This window comes from Drosophila miranda, chromosome 3 (genome assembly GCF_003369915.1).
Source record: "Drosophila miranda strain MSH22 chromosome 3, D.miranda_PacBio2.1, whole genome shotgun sequence".
NCBI lineage: Eukaryota > Metazoa > Arthropoda > Insecta > Diptera > Drosophilidae > Drosophila > Drosophila miranda.
Genome location: NC_046676.1, coordinates 13,957,081 through 13,980,251, shown reverse-complemented (window position 1 = coordinate 13,980,251; position 23,171 = coordinate 13,957,081). Strand labels below are relative to the sequence as shown.

Sequence of the window (23,171 nt, the reverse complement as noted above, 5' to 3'; positions counted from 1 at the left end):
CCAATAATGTTGCAAGCCTCACAATCTTTTTACTTATTTCTTTTTCTGTTCTTTTTTTCATTTTTCGGGGGTAATTTATGTGATCAGATAAATCGATATTAATTGAAGATGCAATTGAGGCAGCTAATTCAATGATTTATATAACGAAAAAGTAGGGGGAGAGGAGAGCAACAAAAGCAGACATAAATTTATATCCTCCTCCCCATTTAAATGCACTGCATGAAATCTATTAGTAATTGGCTTTCTGATTTTGGTAAATTTGTAATTTTCGAACAGAAAACACTTTTGGCATAACAATTAAGAGCGGATGTTCGGGGGGTTTGAAAGGGGAAAACAGGCTAGAGTTGGGAATCGAGTGATTGAATGATATTTGTGTGTCAAATATTTGCGAAGCTTTCAGGCGAATACTTAGAAAGAGACGAACTCGGGCTGGGTTGAGGACAGAGTTTCGCTTTTCAATAATTCCAGAAAACTTAGGGACGGATAGGGATGGAAAATATATATGTACATATGTACACATGTATTTATGTTGTTGTTGTTGTTTACTCTAAAGTCGTCATCATCATCACCATTAGCATCATGGTGGCTGTCGTCGTCGTCATCTTGCCAACAGCTGGCACAGCGGCAACTTTCAAGTCTTCCAACACAAATTTGTATGTACATATGTATGTGGCGTGAAGGAACCCCATTTTAGACAGAAATGTATAGAACTAAATTTTCAAGAACCAAGTGAACGTGCAGACCAAAGGAATAAGTTGGGGTTAACCTAGATATGAGTAGATCCGATCCAGAGCGTCGTTTTTCGTTCGCACTAAGAATGAAGTTTGCATTGATCTGGACTGGGAATCCGTTGAATTCCAGGGCGTTAATTTTATGTTTATGAGTAACGAAGGAACCATATAGTTTAATACTTACATAGATCAAGCCAGAGTAGTATCTGTCTTTAATGTTGTGCAGCACGGAGGCCTCGTTGAGGCACGTCAGCTCGGCCATATCCTCGACTTTGTCGAATTTTGGCGGATTCATCTTTTGTATGTCGTCGCGCAGGATCATGACCCTCTTGCCGGTCTCGGCCAGTTCAACCTCAACCTCGTCGCCATGTTCCCGCTTAATACTAGCGGCCACGAAGCCCTGCAAAAAAAGGAGACAAGAAAAATGTCCATTCGATTAGTCACACTTGAACTTTAACAATTCGGCTTCCAGGAAGGAAAATATGAGAATCAAAATGTTATTTTGTTTATGAGTGAATGAGTATGTATGAGTTAATGTATGCAATGTGTGCACTGCTTTATCTCAGCGGGTAGCCGCGATAAAAGAAACAACAATGGAGCGTAAATTCTGCTGCTCCTGCTTCTGCTGTCTTCGAGTGCATCTCGTCTCGCGTTGGCAGCGCTGCATGAGTCAAGCGCCAACATAAGAGCTGTTTCACTCACTCTCCATGTCCCTCTCCCTCTCCCACTCCCACTCACTGTATCTCTATCTCTCACAAGTGAAAAGCAGAAGCAACGACAGCAACAAAAACTGCACCCGTTCGAGTGGCCAAAGCAGACAAAAACAAAACATTGCCGACAACAAGAACAACGGGAGGCAGATGCAACTGTCTGTCTGTAGCTCGCTCTCTTTCTCCCCCTCTTCTCATTCTCCCAAGTTCAAGGCTCTGCTTTGGCCGTACCAAAGCGTATTTGTACAAGGTGAGACAATGATAGATTTCTCTCTAACGGTTGCGTGTGTATGGATGTACGCGACTGTCACCGTTCGACGAGCAGAGTCCCAAAAAGGAATCCAATCCCTCTTTCACAATGTGTAAATACACCTTTGCTTAATCATTTCCCCTTGTTCCGTTACGAACTGACTCGTTTTGCAGTGTGAGAGCGACAACAACAGTCTTAATGAGTGTGTGGATTTGAACTAGTTCTGGTTGATGGAGATGAGCAATCACCGTTGGATGCAAGGAACGGGACTGATTGTGATTCATTCAACGAACTTCTCAGGAATTTCTGACTCTGCTGGCAGAAATTGAATCAAACCAAAAAATAAAACCGATGCAAGCAGTGCAGAATAAGTAGCTGCAGCTGCAGCCGCAGCCGCAGCAGCTTCAATTAGAAGTTAAGTGAAGGCACAACAACAATGGAGATCATGGTGAAGCATGCAGCATGGTGCATGCGTCGCTTTGACATTAATCAAATCAGGGGCAAGCACACTTGGCAGCAGCCAGGCAGGCAGGCAGGCAGGCAGGCATGCAGGCAGGAGGCGGCAGCCAGCTAAACCGTAATTCAGTCATTAAAGGGTGAAGTGAAGTGCCGCCGACGATGCAGAAATGCATTATACAAATAACAACAAAAACCATGGAAAGAGAGAAGGGCAACGGGAGGGAGAGAAGAGAGTGCGCGCAACAGCATCTGCAACGCATCCCAGACGACCGGCTCCATTAAGTTAAACACGTACACGCCCCAGCGATCAGATTCGGAAAAACCGCGCACCCTGCTGTAATTCTCTGTCTCTGTCTCTCTCTTTCTGCCTCTCCTTTCTCAGGTCCTATCTCTTGAAGCACTCTTTCGGTTTCTCTGTGTTATCTTAGTGCTTTTCCGGCCCAGGAGATAAACAGTCGTAAGAAAGTCGTTATCCCCAGTCCACTTACAGCCAATCCGAGCGGATATGACGAATAATTTCTGCTGTTTACAAGGGAGCAAGATCCTAAGGGTAATAGTATAAGCTACACCATTTAACCAAAGTACTAATCGTAGGAAACGCCCTCAAGATCAAGATCGTACACATTTGCAGGGTTTCTTTTGCAACCATGGCTGAGAGAACATTGTAATTAAACAGAAAATACTTTTATTTAACACTTTTATCAAAATCTACTGTACCTAACGCTGTGTTGAAGCGTTTACATGAATAAATAAAGCCAGACAAATTAAATACCCATCGATTAGCTTAACTTAGTGACACATGTACATATGTATGCACATCCGATGCATCGAATTTATAATCTGCTATGGGAAGAAATCGTAAATTTGCAAAATAAAAGAAGAGTACATTGTACAAAATAATTATATAGTTCGGGGAGGCTATTCTCAGCTGTCGTTTGGGGGAGTTCGTCTGTTTTGTGGGCTGTCACTTGTGCAAAACATTTGCGCATAAAAAAACGTTTGAAAATTGACAGTTTGGACACACCGCAGCGGACAGCAGCCAAAACGAAAATGCTGTAACATTGTTTGGCGTTCGGTTATGACTCATGATAATCGCTGGGAGGCGGGGATAGCGTGAAATTCCTGATGGAAGAAGTATTGGAGTTATGGAGCCATAGAAATTGGCAAAGATAGAGGCAGAGGGAGTTGGGGCATAGCATATGAGGTCATCAGTCTCGAACTCTCTCTTTGAACGGTATCTCTCTTTCTCTCGCTCTCGGGCATTCCAGGGAATCAGTGAAGCAAAACCAAAGAAGAAATATCAAACACCTTCATAACAATAGACGAGAAGCAAGCCAGGAGGAGTAGCTGGAAGAGTGAGATGAAGAAGGATGAGGAGACCCAAAGAAGAGTGAGAAGTTCGATATGGGAGCTACCTCAATCGGTGGTCCGTGAGTAACGGAGAACGGAAAATGCAACCTTGAACTTTGTTGAAGCTCTCAAAAGTAGCTAGTAAAAATACATATATGTATGTATGTATGTACATATAGCAGATCTATATCTGGTTCTCATTATTTACTCGCTGGCAGAAACGTCTGGTTTTAGGCAATTTCTTTTGTTTACGTTTTATTCATGAATAATGAATAAATTGGGTTTAGTTAAGCGGTCAAATGTACATAATTCTCTCTCGTTTTCTCTTTCGCATGTCTTAACCTGCGGCTCTCTCTCTCTCTCTCTACCACACAGGCTCCGCCTGAATTAAAGCCAACTTAAGCCTGTATGAAATTTACCTAACATTTTAGTGATTTTACGGAGATTAATTTTTAAGCATCTGTAAAACAGCTGTTTCACAACACAGTCATTGACTACTTTATGTCACTACTTCTTTGAAAACAGCTGAATCTAGAATTCTGTTTTGTTTTCTAAGCATTTTCCTCTAGATATAATTGAATCAACCTTATTAGTCAGAGGAGTTTGCAGCAAGTGTCATACAGGCTTAAAGTCTGACAATATGAACGATGGATGGAACTGAGGCATGGGGCTGCCATTGTGGCCCATAATAATTTGTTATTCTTTTATTTTATTCATTTCGTTTAATCGATCAACGCATATGCAGAGGGACGCATAGAGAGAGAGAGAGAGAGAGAGAGAGAGAGAGAGAGAAAGGGAAAGAACGTGCGAGAGGCTAAAAAATGTATATTACATATACGTGATACGAGATACGAGTCTGAGGTTCGTTGACCGTAAACCGGACGACGGACGACGGACGAGAGCCGAAAGCTGGATACGTTTGTCGTTGGCGTAACCAAAAAAAAAACAACAGAGTACAAGACATCTTCGCCAGAACAGAGTGGGAGAGTGGAAGAGTGGAAGAGTGAAAGAAACAGAGAGTGCGAAAGGGGGAGACACAGAGAGAGTCCAAAGTGGTTTCTGGCGGTTATAAATATAAGACAACAAACGATATTCTGAGCGTTTGTTTGTGTGTGTGTGTGTGTGTGTATATGCGGAGTGTGGGTGTGGGTTTATGTGTGTAAGCGAAGACCTCTTAATGATCTGCCACGGACGGATACAATCGATTCGATTCTTTGGGCATGACGAAGGTTAAGCCCGACTTCAATTTGGCTAACAATATGGAAAGTTGTTGGTAGTACAGGAATACTCTGAAATTATGAAAGAGCTGATGTGAGATTGAAAGGGGCAATTCACGACAATGAAATAACTTGAAAATATGAGATAAGAACGCAAACAGTGGGTCGGTTCCTGATTCATATTGATTGGAATTCTCCTCCAGTGAAACTTTTGCTGTTCCAGTATTTTTGAGTATTACCGCGATTTATTAGAGCTGTCGGCCACAGAGAGATTTTCTTGTACCGAATGCTTGAGTTATCTAGAAATTCATGCGACAATTCCTAAGTTTACCTCACCCACATGACCACAAAAACTATCTCCACCGATCAGTAAACAAAACTGAGCGAGCCTTAACAATAAGTTGCATTGTACATACTTATGTACATATATCTAACAGTAAATAGATGGATCCATATGGGAGATACCCCGGTACAAATATGATGTCAGGCAAGCCCGAAAACAGTTGCGAAAACGAACGGGGGCTGAACGAACTGCTTGTTGACACAATTGGCGAATACCCTTTTGGCCGAGTCTTTTCCCATAGAGCGCTTAAGTATTCGCAAGAACAGAACTGTATCTGTATCTGTATCTGCCGTTGGACATTCCAGCGGAGCAACAGCTTGTGGCCGGGCCATATGCAAATTTCTTAACATTTCTTTGCCGTCGTCTGTTCGTTCGTCTGAATGACTGACAGACAAGTCATGACAATCGACCGTTTGCGAAGCCGTGCCGTTCGGCTCGTTCTTTATTTTATTTTTTGTGTTTTATTTCTTGACTTTATCTTTGTTTTTCATTTGAGATTCCATTGTAAAGTAAATGCCTGTATAAGTGAACGCGTAATTACTAAAAAATGTGGAGCTGTTTGCTCGTTTTTCTTTGTTTTTCAGTTTCTTTTTTTATTATATGGAAGTCACCCAAAAAGAGCTACCATTCTAGGGTCCTATCTTCCATCCATTCCCCTGTTGAGCATTATCTCGAGCAAATAAAGCAATTAAAATAACACAAAATAAACGTGTCTGCTAATTTGATCCGTTTATGACTTTTGGAATAAAACTAAGGAATGCAGTTGAATGACACCTGAAAGAAATCATCTCTTTCTCATCTCCCAAATACAAGAAAGAAGTGCGAAGGAAAAGGTGCGGAAGCATAAGCAAAACAATTCAGAGAGACATGGGGGTAGAACCGTTTGTTGACTTGTTATCATCTCTCTCTCTCTCTCTCTCTCTCTCTCTCTCTCTCTGACACGCACACACATATGCTACCCTGCCAGTAACAATCCGACAAAGCTTTCGCAGGCGCATACATTTATAGCGAAGAGAATATCAGAAGTTAACAAAAAATCAGAACACCACTTTATAAACTTTTCAAACGATTCTTAAGATCTTTGTATAAGATAACTTTTATATAATTTAACATAGTAGATCATCAAAATTTAGGCTTTATCTGATCACTATATGTACATATATGGCCCCTCTAACTGATCGTATCGTCATACTCTTCCTTCGCTTGAAGCGAATGTTCGCTAGAGGCAGTACTCACACTCGCACACACACATGCAGAACATATCTCAACACAAATACAGGGACAGAGATTACAAACTTGTTTTGCCTCGCTCTCGCTGGATCCCTGACCCTGCTCTCCCGCTCTTTCGTTCTTTTGTTTGGCGTGAGTGAGTCAGAGAGTGGCTGCGATATGCAAATTGGAAAATGTTGTGCAAAACCCTTTTAGCGGCAAATTGATTTGGATTTTGACCAACTTGAAGAACTGTGGCATCTTTTAACGCTGATGATTTCAGCAGAGAAATTAATGAATCAGCAGTGGGAGGAGCATTTGGTGTGGCTGATTTCGACGGATGTTTACTCAATTTTATCACCGCAGCGAGAAAGTAATGCTAAATTCAAAGAAGTTGGCCCGGCTAAAAGAAATCAAAATGGAGTGAATGAGGTGTGATTCATTCATTTCCACGGCGATGACTCGGAACCATTGAGAGTGCGATAAGACCCAGCCCCAGAGAAGGGACAAACAAAACACTGCGCAAATTGATTAGTTTACTTCGGGCTCCGGGGCTTCTATCAGTTGGTTTTATGTCAGGTAATTTCGTGTTTCGGGCGTGGTTCCCAAAACTGTATCGTTATGGCAGGAAAAAACATTATATATGCGCCTCGTTTTTGACTGTTGCTGCTGCCTGGCCTGACCTAATCGGCTTAAAAGAAGAATTTTTCAAAAATTCTCAGCTCAAAAGTAACCCCCCAAAAGACTGGAGCTGTGAACTGGGACAGCGGCTCGAAACTGGTCAAGACGAAGCAAAGCCAAAGCCATAGTCAACGCCAACGCTGGCCGAGCTCTACAGGTTTTTCAGGTCGCTTCAGGTGAAAGCAGGAGAGAAGAAGGAACTGCAAGATGATAGGGCGGGAGGAATATGTGGGCAAGGGTTCTTCAGTAGAACTCACCTGATTGTCGTGGGGCACCCAGACCAGGCGCTTCTGTGTCCATTCCGCCTGTGTGGCCGGATCATTGTATTGGTTCCGTTCCACCGAAAGGTATTTCAGCTCGGGATCGTTGCGATCTACTTCTTCCGACATTGTAGCGGTGTATTTACTCTCTCTCTCTATATATATATATATATATATTATTCTCACTCAATTCAACTATGGTTTTGTCGTTTGAGTTTTCTCGTCGTATTGTGGGGGCTATTGAGGTTTTTTAATACACACTTTTCTGTTGGGCAGAACAAATAAAAAAAATAATGAATACGGTTTCGTTTAATTTTCACATCGGAAACAACGCGGCCATTGAGATACAATATTTTTCGCATTTATCTCGAGACGCGCGCTCTTTATCTTAAAAGTGCGGCACAAAACGGAGGCGGCGAGAACAGTTTCAAAAGGGAAGAGCGCAAAAGAAGAAAAAATATGGCCACAGTTGCTCAAGCCGGCTGTGTCTAGAAATGAACCATTAACCAGTTTGCATTCCGAAGAGTGCAGCAGGAGCAGCGGCAGAGCCGGCAGCAAACATTTTTGGTGGCTGGTTTCGGTTTCTTTTTCGAAGCAAAGCAGGTATAAGCGGCCATCATTCCATTCCTTTTCTCCCTTCTCTCTTTCCTTCTTTTGTGTACCACTGTTCTGCGCTCTCCACATTTCAAAGCAGTTTTCCGCATATTTTACACATTAATATTGTTTTTTATTCTCTCGTTTCACTTTGTCAGCACTGCATTTGTGCAAATTCAACTAAATTTTCACCGAAATGCACGTATTTCGATGCATTTGTTTTAACAAGCGGCGTCGGCGTTGGCATCGACGTCAGTGTCAGCGTCGCCGACAGACCGGCGACTTTTGGGCGTTAAAAAATTTTCTACATGCTTTTTATTTTTTCTTGTTGCGCTTGCTCCTCGCCTTCGGTTTTCGCTGTTTTCTCGCACTACCGATTTATTGATATATTGCTGGCAAGCTGCGTCTTGCAATGTCTTTTTATATGGAAATTGTGCGGTTTTATTTGTTTCAAGCGACAGCTGCACTTTCAGCGCACCAACACACACACACACAAACACGCAGGAACTCACATTTCGACGCGTCGCACGTCGTTTCAGCGGTTGCTTTACTCACTGTTTATTGCCTTGTTGCGTTACGTTTCGCGTTCTCTCTATTCTCACTTTTGCCAACTCCACTATCCACTTGCTTCGTGGTCTTCGCGTTGTCCGTGTGTTTCGGTTTGACTCGATTTTTAACGGTAGCACCTCTATAGTAGTTTTCGATTTATTGTCAACGCGTACTCGGATTCAGACTCGACTCATTTTTTCGTTATGGAGTAAGTCTGTTTCGAGCAATATACACACTTGCTACACATTTGCTACATAATGGAAGAAAAAAAAGGGTATGAACAACAGGCGAAATGGCCCAGAAAATGCAACCGCATGCAAGCTGAAATCCACTTTTGCTTAATATTTTCATCACACGCGAACCTCGACATTTGTCTTGGCTGTTTTTGCCCCTTGTCCTTACCCTTTTTTATAGCCCATTTTAAATTACGACTCAATTTTTCGTCGCAAGAAAGAGTGAACGATTTCTCAACATGACACATTAAAATTATTAGACGAATAATTCATCAACCCCTTTTGTTACCTACATGGAATTTTTTTTTATAAAAACGAGAAAAAAGAGGATAAAAGGATAAAGTCAGCCTTTTGACTTCAAGGTATATTGTTTGTCAACAACGCCGAGGTAAGGTTCGTACGAACCTTGCAATTTGCCTTGGCTGCTTTTGTTTGTTGTCCATACCCGTTTTTAAGGCCCATTAAAAAATAATGAAGAGAACAGAAGTCTGAACGTACTTAACCCACTTAAACCCCCTTTATTTAAACTGATAACAACTTGAACTAAACAAAAAATAATATTTACTCTTGCAGGTCCTTTATCTTTATGTAAAAAAAGACCACGATATCTTTCACTTAAAGTGCTCTAAAAATATTTAATCACGAATCATGCTCCTTGATTTTGATATTCGACTTAAGATTAGCTAAAACCTTCAGTTCTCAAAACATAATTTTATCCGATAGATGAATCAATTTTCTAGAAGATTGGCTAGCTTTAAATGCTTAATTTAATTTTATTGTTTGTTTGAACAAAGAAGATCAGAAATAAAACGTAATGATGTGGACAGTGTTGCGAGGAAAAATGCCTCCAGGCTTGCGAAAAAATGTCGGTATTTTTGTGCGATAAGCGCAACTTATCGGCGCTTTATTTTGAAAATAACAATGCTATAAAGCTAAACAAAATGTTTTTACATTTTATTTCTATTGTTTGTTGGGCATTGCTGCTATTCACTGATTTTTATTTTATGACTATAATTATTTCGACCTTGTTATATACATAGTAAATCAGCAACTGCATTTATTCATTTCGGCATCGCAGCATTCAGAAGCCGGATAGGCGTCGAGGCAACAGGCCGGATTGTAGACGAAACAGTCGGTGGTCTGGTGCACTTCCTCTGTATCCTTTTTTTTATTGAATCAATTCTCCTTCGCCTCCTTTGCTTCTTATTTCTCTCTTGCTATTTCTCTTCTTATCTTCATTTTATTCAACAAAATATTCCTTATTTTTATTAAAATTCTATAAACATTTATAATCTGCACCGAGCCAACACTAGACTCGGTCACCGACCGTTTGAATCGCTTTTTTGGTGAAGGAGCTGACGGTACAGACGGGGCGAACTGACGAAGTAGACGGTGGATATGAGTAAACGGTGCATGGCGCAGATGAAGGTTCTTCCGTGGTCTGGAAAAAATAGAATGGAATATTGACCGTACTTTCTACCCATTCCCATGTTGTAGATATCGTGCACTTCGTAGTTTTCATTTTGGAGCTGTTTTAGCACAAGAACCATTTTTCACCTAGTGGTGATAGATTTTTCCACGAACGCAGGTGTCTTATTTGGGATTGTTTCTGACATCTGTCAAAAGTTAAATAGAGTTGTGTGTTGTGTTAATCTTTTTGCACATGTGACTTTTCTTGTGAAACGTATATACACGTTCCGCCGACCCACCTTCTCATCGTACTGAGCTAATCATTACAAAAAAATTTTAGTTGCTTTACTTCGCATCGCATCCACATCTCGCATCATGTCTTTCCATTTTGATCAAGTTTTATATTCATTCTTGAAAGATGCAGTCATTGCATGTCAACGTCCAAAGATATAAAGCAATGCAAAATCAGCAATATGATAATAATGATATAAAAGGGTCATTCGTTATATAGAGCGGCTATACCACGATGCATAGTTTTGGCAATTGCGGTCAGCGTACTTTTGGGCGCACAGATTAGAAAGAAGAAGGATAGATTCGAACCTGGCGGGCTAGGCCGATAGATCGACCATGGTTGCAAGTGTGTACACACAATTTTTGTACACACACATTATATAGATAATCTCTTACGTTTTATTTGTTTGACCTTTGGGCAAAATCAAATAAAAGCAAGTATTTAAAATAAACCAGACAAGCAGAAAATTGATTCATTAATCGGATTAATCAGGCAGGCCTGAGGGTTCTATTTAGCTAGTAATATTCGCCAGAATATCAAAAATTCGTCGGTATATTTTGAAAATGAGACCGTATATTTCAGTATTTATTTGAATCGGCAATAACCGGTTGACAACAATGAGTCCCATTCCATACTTTTAAATTATGTTCTTAAATTACTGTACTTGGACATCGACTTAGGGTGAATATTACCAATTATTGGGGAATATTAACACGACGCATCCTGACATTCTGTCGCAGCCGTTTTCTGCCATAATTTTCATTGGCGGAAAGCAATAATCGCGTTCCATGTTGCGGCAAAATGCAAGCAACAATGCATACCCTCGGAAAGGATATTATAGAATTGAGAAAAGGTTTGTCATCCCAGGCAAAAACAATTTAGTCTCTGTTGCAAAAGCAAGTATTTAGAGTAAGCCAGTTAGTAAAAAATTGATTCATAAATCGTATAAAATTATGTGGGTAGGGCTGAGAGATATAGATAGCTATTAACATTCCACGGAATATCAAAAACGAGGAATATGGATTATAGAGCTTGAGTTCGTCAGTATATTTACAGTATATTTTGAAAATGCGGTATATTTTGGTATATTTCTGAGGGTCAGGCCATATATCCGCGGTTACACTGGGGGGTGGTACCTGGGATGGGCGTCCAAGAAAAAATAAACATTTGGCACTTAGAAGCTTAGAAGTATGCTTTAAGCTGAGAAACAAATAAAACAAGCGACAATGCGACGCTCAATCAGCGAAACAGAACATTCCGAATCGGACCTGTCCTCCGGCGCCACAACGGAGAGCAATTCCAGCGATTACGAGCAGGAGGATAGACACCACAGCAGCAGGGTCCACGACTCCACCACCGCCAAGCGAGACAATGTCATGCTGCCCAGGTGAGTCAAGCCTCTTCCGGGTGCAAAGTTCCCAGTTGAGTGTTTATGACGCTCTACTTAATCTTATCTTATCACCAATCCACTGGACGAACAGGCCCTGGGCGTCGAGTGGCGGTTGGAATTCAACTAAATTTTCACCGAAATGCACGTATTTCGATGCATTTGTTTTAACAAGCGGCGTCGGCGTTGGCATCGACGTCAGTGTCAGCGTCGCCGACAGACCGGCGACTTTTGGGCGTTAAAATTATTCTACATGCATTTTATTTTTTCTTGTTGCGCTTGCTCCTCGCCTTCGGTTTTCGCTGTTTTCTCGCACCACCGATTTATTGATATATTGCTGGCAAGCTGCGTCTTGCAATGTCTTTTTGTATGGAAATTGTGCGGTTTTATTTGTTTCAAGCGACAGCTGCACTTTCAGCGCACCAACACACACACACACAAACACGCAGGAACTCACATTTCGACGCGTCGCACGTCGTTTCAGCGGTTGCTTTACTCACTGTTTATTGCCTTGTTGCGTTACGTTTCGCGTTCTCTCTATTCTCACTTTTGCCAACTCCACTATCCACTTGCTTCGTGGTCTTCGCGTTGTCCGTGTGTTTCGGTTTGACTCGATTTTTAACGGTAGCACCTCTATAGTAGTTTTCGATTTATTGTCAACGCGTACTCGGATTCAGACTCTACTCATTTTTTCGTTATGGAGTAAGTCTGTTTCGAGCAATATACACACTTGCTACACATTTGCTACATAATGGAAGAAAAAAAAGGGTATGAACAACAGGCGAAATGGCCCAGAAAATGCAACCGCATGCAAGCTGAAATCCACTTTTGCTTAATATTTTCATCACACGCGAACCTCGACATTTGTCTTGGCTGTTTTTGCCCCTTGTCCTTACCCTTTTTTATAGCCCATTTTAAATAACGACTCAATTTTTCGTCGCAAGAAAGAGTGAACGATTTATCAATATGACACATTACAATTATTAGACGAATAATTCATCAACCCCTTTTGTTACCTACATGGAATTTTTTTCTATAAAAACGAGAAAAAAGAGGATAAAAGGATAAAGTCAGCCTTTTGACTTCAAGGTATATTGTTTGTCAACAACGCCGAGGTAAGGTTCGTACGAACCTTGCAATTTGCCTTGGCTGCTTTTGTTTGTTGTCCATACCCGTTTTTAAGGCCCATTAAAAAATAATGAAGAGAACAGAAGTCTGAACGTACTTAACCCACTTAAACCCCCTTTATTTAAACTGATAACAACTTGAACTAAACAAAAAATAATATTTACTCTTGCAGGTCCTTTATCTTTATGTAAAAAAAGACCACGATATCTTTCACTTAAAGTGCTCTAAAAATATTTAATCACGAATCATGCTCCTTGATTTTGATATTCGACTTAAGATTAGCTAAAACCTTCAGTTCTCAAAACATAATTTTATCCGATAGATGAATCAATTTTCTAGAAGATTGGCTAGCTTTAAATGCTTAATTTAATTTTATTGTTTGTTTGAACAAAGAAGATCAGAAATAAAACGTAATGATGTGGACAGTGTTGCGATGAAAAATGCCTCCAGGCTTGCGAAAAAATGTCGGTATTTTTGTGCGATAAGCGCAACTTATCGGCGCTTTATTTTGAAAATAACAATGCTATAAAGCTAAACAAAATGTTTTTACATTTTATTTCTATTGTTTGTTGGGCATTGCTGCTATTCACTGATTTTGATTTTATGACTATAATTATTTCGACCTTGTTATATACATAGTAAATCAGCAACTGCATTTATTCATTTCGGCATCGCAGCATTCAGAAGCCGGATAGGCGTCGAGGCAACAGGCCGGATTGTAGACGAAACAGTCGGTGGTCTGGTGCACTTCCTCTGTATCCTTTTTTTTTATTGAATCAATTCTCCTTCGCCTCCTTTGCTTCTTATTTCTCTCTTGCTATTTCTCTTCTTATCTTCATTTTATTCAACAAAATATTCCTTATTTTTATTAAAATTCTATAAACATTTATAATCTGCACCGAGCCAACACTAGACTCGGTCACCGACCGTTTGAATCGCTTTTTTGGTGAAGGAGCTGACGGTACAGACGGGGCGAACTGACGAAGTAGACGGTGGATATGAGTAAACGGTGCATGGCGCAGATGAAGGTTCTTCCGTGGTCTGAAAAAAATAGAATGGAATATTGACCGTACTTTCTACCCATTCCCATGTTGTAGATATCGTGCACTTCGTAGTTTTCATTTTGGAGCTGTTTTAGCACAAGAACCATTTTTCACCTAGTGGTGATAGATTTTTCCACGAACGCAGGTGTCTTATTTGGGATTGTTTCTGACATCTGTCAAAAGTTAAATAGAGTTGTGTGTTGTGCTAATCTTTTTGCACATGTGACTTTTCTTGTGAAACGTATATGTACGTTCCGCCGACCCACCTTCTCATCGTACTGAGCTAATCATTACAAAAAAATTTTAGTTGCTTTACTTCGCATCGCATCCACATCTCGCATCATGTCTTTCCATTTTGATCAAGTTTTATATTCATTCTTGAAAGATGCAGTCATTGCATGTCAACGTCCAAAGATATAAAGCAATGCAAAATCAGCAATATGATAATAATGATATAAAAGGGTCATTCGTTATATAGAGCGGCTATACCACGATGCATAGTTTTGGCAATTGCGGTCAGCGTACTTTTGGGCGCACAGATTAGAAAGAAGAAGGATAGATTCGAACCTGGCGGGCTAGGCCGATAGATCGACCATGGTTGCAAGTGTGTACACACAATTTTTGTACACACACATTATATAGATAATCTCTTACGTTTTATTTGTTTGACCTTTGGGCAAAATCAAATAAAAGCAAGTATTTAAAATAAACCAGACAAGCAGAAAATTGATTCATTAATCGGATTAATCAGGCAGGCCTGAGGGTTCTATTTAGCTAGTAATATTCGCCAGAATATCAAAAATTCGTCGGTATATTTTGAAAATGAGACCGTATATTTCAGTATTTATTTGAATCGGCAATAACCGGTTGACAACAATGAGTCCCATTCCATACTTTTAAATTATGTTCTTAAATTACTGTACTTGGACATCGACTTAGGGTGAATATTACCAATTATTGGGGAATATTAACACGACGCATCCTGACATTCTGTCGCAGCCGTTTTCTGCCATAATTTTCATTGGCGGAAAGCAATAATCGCGTTCCCTCGGAAAGGATATTATAGAATTGAGAAAAGGTTTGTCATCCCAGGCAAAAACAATTTAGTCTCTGTTGCAAAAGCAAGTATTTAGAGTAAGCCAGTTAGTAAAAAATTGATTCATAAATCGTATAAAATTATGTGGGTAGGGCTGAGAGATATAGATAGCTATTAACATTCCACGGAATATCAAAAACGAGGAATATGGATTATAGAGCTTGAGTTCGTCAGTATATTTACAGTATATTTTGAAAATGCGGTATATTTTGGTATATTTCTGAGGGTCAGGCCATATATCCGCGGTTACACTGGGGGGTGGTACCTGGGATGGGCGTCCAAGAAAAAATAAACATTTGGCACTTAGAAGCTTAGAAGTATGCTTTAAGCTGAGAAACAAATAAAACAAGCGACAATGCGACGCTCAATCAGCGAAACAGAACATTCCGAATCGGACCTGTCCTCCGGCGCCACAACGGAGAGCAATTCCAGCGATTACGAGCAGGAGGATAGACACCACAGCAGCAGGGTCCACGACTCCACCACCGCCAAGCGAGACAATGTCATGCTGCCCAGGTGAGTCAAGCCTCTTCCGGGTGCAAAGTTCCCAGTTGAGTGTTTATGACGCTCTACTTAATCTTATCTTATCACCAATCCACTGGACGAACAGGCCCTGGGCGTCGAGTGGCGGTTGGATGTGCTTTCTGATGCCGCTGGCCTTGGCCTCGCGCTTTCTAAACGCTCCGCCCTGCAAGGAGCAGGTCCATCTCCATCTGATGTTGACGGTGACAGCCGCTGGCATGTGCGTGGAGACACTCTGCTTCTTCGTGTACTTCTTTGCGGACACGAGCATACTGGCCAAATGCATCATCAGCCTACTGCCGGGAACATTCACCGCACTTGGTTTCGGCCTCTGCCTGGGCACCTCCTGGTTGTTTGCTGTGGTCGCGGGGTTCCTGATGATAGCTGGCTACCAGCACTTTTACGTCTGCATGATGCGTGGCTTCTCACGGTGCTTCACCTACGGCGAGGCCTCCATTCTATTCCAAGGTCTTATGCTGTTCGTGATAAGCGCCACTTACCGGCTCTACGAACTGTGCTCCGCGGACGCGGATGCCAAGACCTTTAGTGATTTTGACCGACTTAATCTTATAATGCTGGTGGGTTTAGGTGATCATTCTTCCACATCTAATCCTGTCTAATCAGAATCAGAGCCCACTCTTTCACAGAATGCTTTGATGTGGCTGCTCATTCTCTGCGTGCTGGTGACCGCAGTTCCACGACTGCGTGGGCCTATTCCTTTCTACCTGTTGCTGGGCCTCCTCGTAGTGGCAGTCACCTGTGCCCCCGTCACCACTCCTCTGCCTATTGTGGCTCTGCTCCAGTTCATCTTCAGGGACCCTAAGCGACTGCAAATCATAGGCTTCTACCTGGTGCTCGTTCTATTGACCGGAGCCACCGTCACCTGGCAACTGCGGCACACCGTTCAAGCGAACACCCGAGTCCGTAAGATATTCCACCTGTTGATAGTGCTTGTCTTCGTTCCAGGAGTGCTCTTTCAGTGCACTCTACTGTACTTAGCCACGGGCATAGCGCTGGCGGCATTTGTGGTCCTGGAGCTGATGCGACTGCTAGAGATTCCTCCATTTTCGGACAGGCTGACCGACGCTTTCCACTCGTTCCGGGATGAAAAGGACGCTGGGGTTCTGGCGCTGACCCCGTTCTGCCTGCTTATTGGATGCTCCATGCCCCTATGGCTGACTCCTTGCCCCTGCTCCGGAAAAGATACTTTGATCCTGCTATCGGGCATCCTGGCAGTGGGCGTGGGCGACACCGCGGCCAGTGTGGTCGGCTCCAAGATGGGACGCAACATGTGGGGAAGTGAGTCGTGACAGGAGAACACTCCCATTGAACTGCTGACTAATACAACGTTTTCAACTCTTGCAGATACCTCACGTTCCCTGGAAGGCACTATCGCCTTCGTGATGTCCATCCTTCTGTCCGTCTGGTTGCTGGAGGCGACCGGTCTGCTGGCCATGACACAGGCCAAGTGGTTTGCAACCATTTTCGCAGCCATCAACTCAGCCCTGGTGGAGGCCTTCACCGACCAGGTGGACAATCTGGTGCTGCCCCTAGTCTTTTATATACTCGTTGGCCTGGCCTGATTCTGATCTCCTTGTGAGTGCATATACATATACATGCATATTGACCAACACTAATTATGGGACTGTACTTTTATTTACGGTCCATAGGATCTATAACAAATTATGTAGGTATCAATGCATATATGTACATATACTTACATACATATTGTACATATGTGTATTTACAAACATAGTTTCTGCACATAGGCACAAATATAGATTATTTCTGCTGCTGTACAAAATTTTGAAATTGTATAATGTATTCCTGAACTTGTTGTATCACATTTCGAATGGGACTGATCTTCCCCGAGAATCGTTCCACTTTTGGGGATTTAGCGGCTACACGTTTTGCGTTTTGCGTTTTGCGCACGTTCTACACCTAACTTACGACTAAAAACATATTAAGGTATGGTATTCATTCAGCTCCTGCTTCTGCCTTAGGACCTGGACCCGGGTGCAGGGCAAGACACCTAGACTGGAAAATAAACGACATGCTGGACTGCATTTAAAGGAACATTATGACAAGAACAAAACACTGGTTGCGGCCATCCAATGCGCACGAACTCCACCCGACTACGTCTGGGAGCTCTGTCCATTGTACCCATCGGTGGCCCTGTCTCAAAGCGGCTCCTGCGTGAAGTAATCGTGCTCTAGGCAAACCAGGGCCGAGGGGCGCATGTTTATGTCGTACGACAGCATTTGCTGGATGAAGGACATGGAGGAGAGCATAGATTAGTATGTTTATCCAGACGGAGAGAGCAACACACAAACGTACATTCAACAGGTCATCGGAAAACTCGCACAGGTTGGGACAAAAGTCACGTGGCCGCTTGGGAAGGCGGTGAGGGAAATGCTCCCGTGCCACAGAGATGGTTTTGGGCCATTGCTGATCTGTGGGTCGGCCCGTCAGTCTACAGGGGAGAGATGGCAACAACAGAGATTAAGATATAAACTTGATACACATTTAATTCGATACATACTCGAATATACGATCCAGCTGGTTCTTCTCTGATGTGCCCGGGAACAGAGCCTTCCGGTTGAACATCTCAAAGATTATGCAGGCGGCACTCCAGAGATCCACGGAACTGTTGTAGGGCTGGATAAGAAGTACCTCGGGAGCGCGATACCACAGCGTAACAACCACTGATGTCAGCTTCATTTCGGAGTTGTACGTTTTGGCCAGACCAAAATCGGCGATCTTCAGATGGCCCTGAGCGGAAACTAGCAGATTCTGCGGTTTCAGATCGCGGTGGATGATGCGATGCGAGTGCAGAAAGTCCACGCCGGTCAGGAGCTCCCGCGACAGACGCTGCCAGATGGAATCGTTTAGTTCCACAGTTTGACTAATGGAGGTATTATGCGTAATCACCTGGATTGTGATGGGGGACATGCCCGATTTGGGCAGGCGATCGATGAGGTCAGACAAATCCTGCTCCAGGTGCTCAAAGACCAGGAGAATCATTAGTTGTCCGTCGCGCTCCAGAAACTGGCATACTTCGAACAGTCTGCAATAAGAGGGGAAATCAGAAATGGACTTTTTATACATATGTATGTATGTATATGTACATATGTGATGTGCATGCTCTGAGAGCGAGAGAATATCGTGATAAATATCTGCGTTACAGACCTTAGACCGACGCTGTTATAAAATGACGCTAGTATTGCGCCAGTGGCCATACTGCGGACAATTCTTGGACTACAAAAAACACTCCAAGCAAACACATGCGCACTTTTACGATATTGCGATCAAGAGAGAGAGAAAGACACACAGAGGTTGAGTGAACACTTTACGGTGTTTAAGAGCGCCAACAATACTAACATATGTTAGACAACAGTTTTCGTCTCTTTATTATGCTCGTTAACATTTTTCATATTACACATTACTGTTTTTTTTCTTAATTCAACAAACATTTCAAATCTATTTGTAGAAATATTTTGTTTTACGAAAATGTTAATAAAAATTCTTCAACTTGAATTTTTGCCTCAACCTGTCTTGTTTCTCATTTCTGGCTGCTCATACCAACCAACACGTTTGATATCAAACAACAGAACTCTCTCTCCGGATCGTTTTATTTATACCGTATCTGAGCGAATGAGCACAAACCAATTGTACGACAGATATCTAACGTTGAGTGTGAGAGATTAAACATTACTCCTCTTCTCTTCAACAACGTTATCAACAGAAGAGAGTCGCGCGGTTACAGTCGGGACCACACTGCTTGACAGGCAGATATAGGGGGAGAGAGGAGGGGGGAACAACATTGTTGTAGCTTGGCTCTTTCTCGCTCTCTGTGTGTGCACTCCATACCCTTCCTTAACACCCCCCCCCTACAGCATTGCATGCATTCAGCAACCGAGACGATTCTCATGGCTGCTACCTGCGTTGAGGCAAAGGAAAAGTGCTAGATAAACAGTGATCGGCACGACCCGCCCACCGCACATGTGGCTAGCCGTAATCAGCTGCTCCGGTTCGCCCCTGCAAAAATTAGCTGCCGAATAGTTGGGGCCCCATCCCCAATGGCCGTGATAACGGTCGCCATACTCACTTGACAATGTTAGCGTGATCGCTCGCATTGAGCTGCTTCAGCAGGGAGATCTCCCGCAACGTGGACATCGGTACTCCGTTCTCATTGAGGGCGATGCGGATCTTTTTTAGGGCCACAATATTGCCCGTGATTGTGTCCCGGGCCCTGTAGACAGTCCCATAGGCGCCTGCAAGAGTGAAATTCGCAAATTGAGAACAGTGCATACATTTAAATGGAAATGTTAAATGTTAATCAAACAAAAGCAAATGCAAAAGCAAAAACAAAGGCAACGTCAAGGCCAGATAAGAACAAGTGAAATTACCCAATTTCGCATGGATGGGAGAAAGAGAGAGTGAATAGTCAGCTGTGTTGATAAGCAAGTTGAAAAAAGAACCGGCTGATGCGCGATAAACCCACCATCACGTCCCATTTCGATTGCCTTTCGAGGTTGGAATATGACGAAAGCAGGTAGCGGAGGTACCAGCAAAGAGAAAGACAGATTCTATATCGATTAGAATGCGAAAGAAAATACACGACTTTGTCACCGGAAATTTATCACCCCAGACAGAGGCATGCGTGGGACAAGGCAGAAGTTATTTTCGTTGCCACCAGACATATCAGATATTCCGCAGAGACAGCCAGAGAAAGAGTATATAGACAGAGGGAAAGAGAGAGAGAGAGAGAGAGAGAGAGAGAGAGAGAGAGAGAGAGAGAGAGAGAGAAAGAGAGGGGATAAGAGAGTGTGCTGTCCACTGTGCTGCTGAAAGAATTGAGCACAAAGCGAATTAATTCAAGGAGAGCTCGCCCACACAATAGTGGCCCGGCAACTGAGCTTCACCCTACCCCATATAAATACACCTTGGGTCAAGCACCAAGGCCAAGGCAAGCTCCAAACAACAGTTAATTTTCGACTTCGCGTTCAACTTATTTCGACTATTCGACTCGTTTTCGCCGGCTGCCGACGGCTTCTTTCTTGACTTCGTAAAAAAAAGAATAATAAAAAAAATTAGCAACATTTTGCAAAAATCAAAAAAATCAAAACAACAACTAAACCGAAAGGTTGGAGAGCGAAAGCGAATGGGAAGAAGAGGCAATAATTGAATGAATGCGAAAAACTTGTATGTATGTACTTATAGTACATATCGAAACGTATAGACATGTGTATGCATTACTCGTATAACAAATGAAATGAAATTATTATTTCACATCTTACAATATTTATTCAAACCCAGCAAGAAGGGACGCCAACGGTGGTGCTTAAGCTCCGCTTAAGGCTTAGGCGGCCCGCTGCCTACCGCCAGACCCATTCCGGACAGCCCTCTGACCAAAAGGCCTACAGACAAAAAAAAAAACCAGTAACCAGTAACAATATCCATCATTACCATTTACCAAGCTTCACCGACGGCTCGGTGACGTAATTGATTGAAGTTTATGTACCGAAAAAATTCGAAAATGTTGCCTGAAATGTGTGTGTCAGCCCCTTGCCCGAATCGATCTGAGATCAATGAGATCGGCACGGTATAGATTTACAGACCAGACCAGGAACCACGTGACTCTGTAACTGAACCTGAAAAGTATGCAAGGAAATGAGATCTTCCCCTGAAGATTCTCAATAAAGGTTATTATTAGACTCTAGGTATTATTATTTCCCCTGTGCTGCGATTTTCCAAGAAAAATTAGTCACGATTCAAAAAAGTTCGTCAATAGCTAAACGATTGAGTCAACAGCACACAACGAATGATCTAAAAACTTATAAAATGTATATTCATAGGGAAATCATATCGAAAATACATAGAAAAACCCAACAAACCCTCACCTAGTAAGGCCAACAACAATACCTTTAACCCGACCTATCCCAACGATCTGTAGCAGCTCCTACGTACCTGTTCCAATGATGTTGAGTTCTTCGTAGTCCTCAAAGTTTCTTCCATTGGACATCTTCTGACGCTTGTGTTGCGGCGATTGTGACATGTGTATATGCTTATGTTTGATTTGGCTTGTTAGATTGGGGGGGATATTATATTACAATGGGTTTACGCAGGGACGAAAACTTTTACCGATACATAAAGGGCTGGACATGAGCATGTGCCTGCACTATTGAGAAATTAAATTAAATTAAACACTGATAAGAATATCCATCACCGTCGATTTGATAGAATCCTCGGCCGCGTCCTTGATATCCGCGTGTGCGTACCAAAGCGAAACGGTGGAGGGAAAGAAAGATAGAGCGTCTGCTCTACTGATAACCTAACCAAACTTGCGATAAAGCTACGTGTGACAGGTGTTAATAGGCCCAAAATACTCGGCCTCGCCTCTATGTTTATTCTTTGAGCAGTCTCCCTCTGCCGTTCTGGCGCTGCTAAGGTCATTGAACCTCTGTGCCGGCTAATGTTAATGTTTTCCGTTTTATTGCTTGTATTTTATGCTCAGACGATCGAGAGAGAGCGGCTTTGCTTAGCTTTAGTTTTGATTAATTCATGTTACTGTTGCTTGCTCTTCCAATTCTTCGTCTTCCCTGCTGATCCGTCTCTCTCGCTCTCTCTCTCTCCCTTTCTTGTCTCTCTTTTGCCATTTATCCTGTTACTTTTACTCCACAAGCCAAAAGTGAGCGAAAGAGAGACAGAGAGTGCAAACTAGTTAATGTTGCTGCTTTTGCTTTTGCGCAAAACCGACATTTTTCCCCCATTTGTCAATTAATTCTAATCGCGGGACGGAAAAAAAACAACAGCAATGCAAAAGCAACAATAACACAACAAAAGCTGCAAAGGCAACAAAACAGAAGCAAAAACAGGGCAAAGAGGCAGAGGTAAAGCAAATGCTAAGAGCGCAGACACTGGCAACGACGCTGCTCAAGTACTCTAATTTATGCGCATGGAAATGGGACAGAAGATCGCGGACGCGATGAAGGAATCTTAGTCAATATATTGTTAAACAGTTAATTTTGTAATACAAATACGCCGCACCCCGCACGCGAGCACTACACGCACGAAATGGAACTTTTCTCCTCCCGCATCATGAATTCGTTTCTTTTTGGTTATTCCGCAGCTAACAATTTTCGGTGTCGCGTTTAACAGACGGAATATTTCAATGTCAATGTTTTTATATGCATGTGTGTGTGTGTTAGATATTAGTTAAATATTAAAAAAAATGTGTTTTTATTTGTCAAGAGACCAACTCGACTCACACACACACACACACATGAACCCGATCGCACTCTAAAACAGACGTGATCTCTACACACAGGCACACACAACACACTTAAATGAATAAAAAAAAATTTTGTTGAACAAAATTTGTTCGTTCCGTCCGGAAACAATTTTGAATTTACTTTTTTAATCAGCAAGCAACCGCGATGCGGGGGCCTAAGTTGGGCCATGCAGCAGTTTAATTAAGTTTCTTAAAACAAAGATTTAACAATATTTGTAAGATCACGGCAGCGAGGAAGTCGAATCGAGTCGTTTGGTTTGGTTGCAAATGCTCACGCAAGAAAATGGCACTCAAAGCTGGTCCGTTTACGATATTGCTAACATAGCTTTCTCTTGAGCCTTTTAGCGCAACAGCACTGTTAAAGAGAATCCAGACTGCGCGCTCTTCGAAATCGGTGGGGGAGGAATTAAAGC

General features: G+C 42.3%; 4 protein-coding genes across 13 annotated transcripts in view; 2 read left to right on the top strand and 2 right to left on the bottom strand.

Moving 5' to 3' along the window:
* Window positions 1-8,479, bottom strand: part of LOC108158555 (myosin heavy chain, non-muscle) — a 28,065-nt gene extending 19,586 nt beyond the window's left edge. The window contains exons 1-3 of one of the 3 annotated variants that reach the window (XM_033390421.1): window positions 8,317-8,479; window positions 7,208-7,475; window positions 916-1,131 (exon numbers count right to left, since the gene is read on the bottom strand). In XM_033390421.1, the coding sequence (XP_033246312.1) occupies window positions 916-1,131; window positions 7,208-7,339 (348 nt within the window). In that variant the 5' untranslated portion in view covers window positions 7,340-7,475; window positions 8,317-8,479. The remainder of the gene's footprint in view (window positions 1-915; window positions 1,132-7,207; window positions 7,476-8,316) is intronic. The other 2 variants (XM_033390419.1, XM_033390420.1) reach the window with 2 other exon arrangements.
* A 199-nt stretch (window positions 8,480-8,678) lies between these two features.
* On the top strand, window positions 8,679-13,416 carry LOC108158561. Of its 3 annotated transcripts, XR_001775254.2 has the most exons (3): window positions 8,679-8,948; window positions 9,160-12,764; window positions 12,976-13,416. XR_001775254.2 is itself a non-coding variant. In XM_033390427.1 (2 exons), exons 1-2 carry the CDS (start codon window positions 11,515-11,517, stop codon window positions 11,915-11,917), a joined length of 309 nt encoding a protein of 102 aa, XP_033246318.1. In that variant the 5' UTR covers window positions 11,211-11,514; the 3' UTR covers window positions 11,918-12,133. The 3 variants fall into 3 exon arrangements, 2 of the variants coding, with proteins under 2 accessions (XP_033246318.1, XP_033246319.1); XM_033390427.1 differs by lacking the exons at window positions 8,679-8,948; window positions 12,976-13,416 and having other exon boundaries at window positions 11,211-11,675; window positions 11,770-12,133; XM_033390428.1 differs by lacking the exon at window positions 8,679-8,948 and having other exon boundaries at window positions 11,343-11,675.
* A 1,715-nt stretch (window positions 13,417-15,131) lies between these two features.
* On the top strand, window positions 15,132-17,263 carry LOC108158558 (dolichol kinase). 3 transcript variants are annotated; one of them, XM_017290979.2, is made up of 5 exons: window positions 15,132-15,458; window positions 15,553-16,042; window positions 16,112-16,763; window positions 16,830-17,060; window positions 17,135-17,263. In XM_017290979.2, exons 1-4 carry the CDS (start codon window positions 15,298-15,300, stop codon window positions 17,045-17,047), a joined length of 1,521 nt encoding a protein of 506 aa, XP_017146468.1. In that variant the 5' UTR covers window positions 15,132-15,297; the 3' UTR covers window positions 17,048-17,060; window positions 17,135-17,263. The 3 variants fall into 3 exon arrangements, with proteins under 3 accessions (XP_017146468.1, XP_017146467.1, XP_017146470.1); XM_017290978.2 differs by having other exon boundaries at window positions 15,133-15,458; window positions 16,830-17,263; XM_017290981.2 differs by lacking the exon at window positions 15,132-15,458 and having other exon boundaries at window positions 15,950-16,042; window positions 16,095-16,763; window positions 16,830-17,263.
* LOC108158559 (cyclin-dependent kinase 4) lies at window positions 17,102-23,022 on the bottom strand. Of its 4 annotated transcripts, none has more exons than XM_017290984.2 (7): window positions 22,880-23,022; window positions 21,435-21,645; window positions 19,573-19,738; window positions 18,396-18,531; window positions 18,007-18,335; window positions 17,802-17,937; window positions 17,102-17,728 (listed from the first exon to the last, which is right to left on the bottom strand). In XM_017290984.2, exons 2-7 carry the CDS (start codon window positions 21,520-21,522, stop codon window positions 17,645-17,647), a joined length of 939 nt encoding a protein of 312 aa, XP_017146473.1. In that variant the 5' UTR covers window positions 21,523-21,645; window positions 22,880-23,022; the 3' UTR covers window positions 17,102-17,644. The 4 variants fall into 4 exon arrangements, with proteins under 4 accessions (XP_017146473.1, XP_033246316.1, XP_033246315.1 ...); XM_033390425.1 differs by having other exon boundaries at window positions 21,435-21,547; XM_033390424.1 differs by lacking the exon at window positions 22,880-23,022 and having other exon boundaries at window positions 21,435-22,681.
* Between the last annotated feature and the right edge of the window lie 149 nt (window positions 23,023-23,171).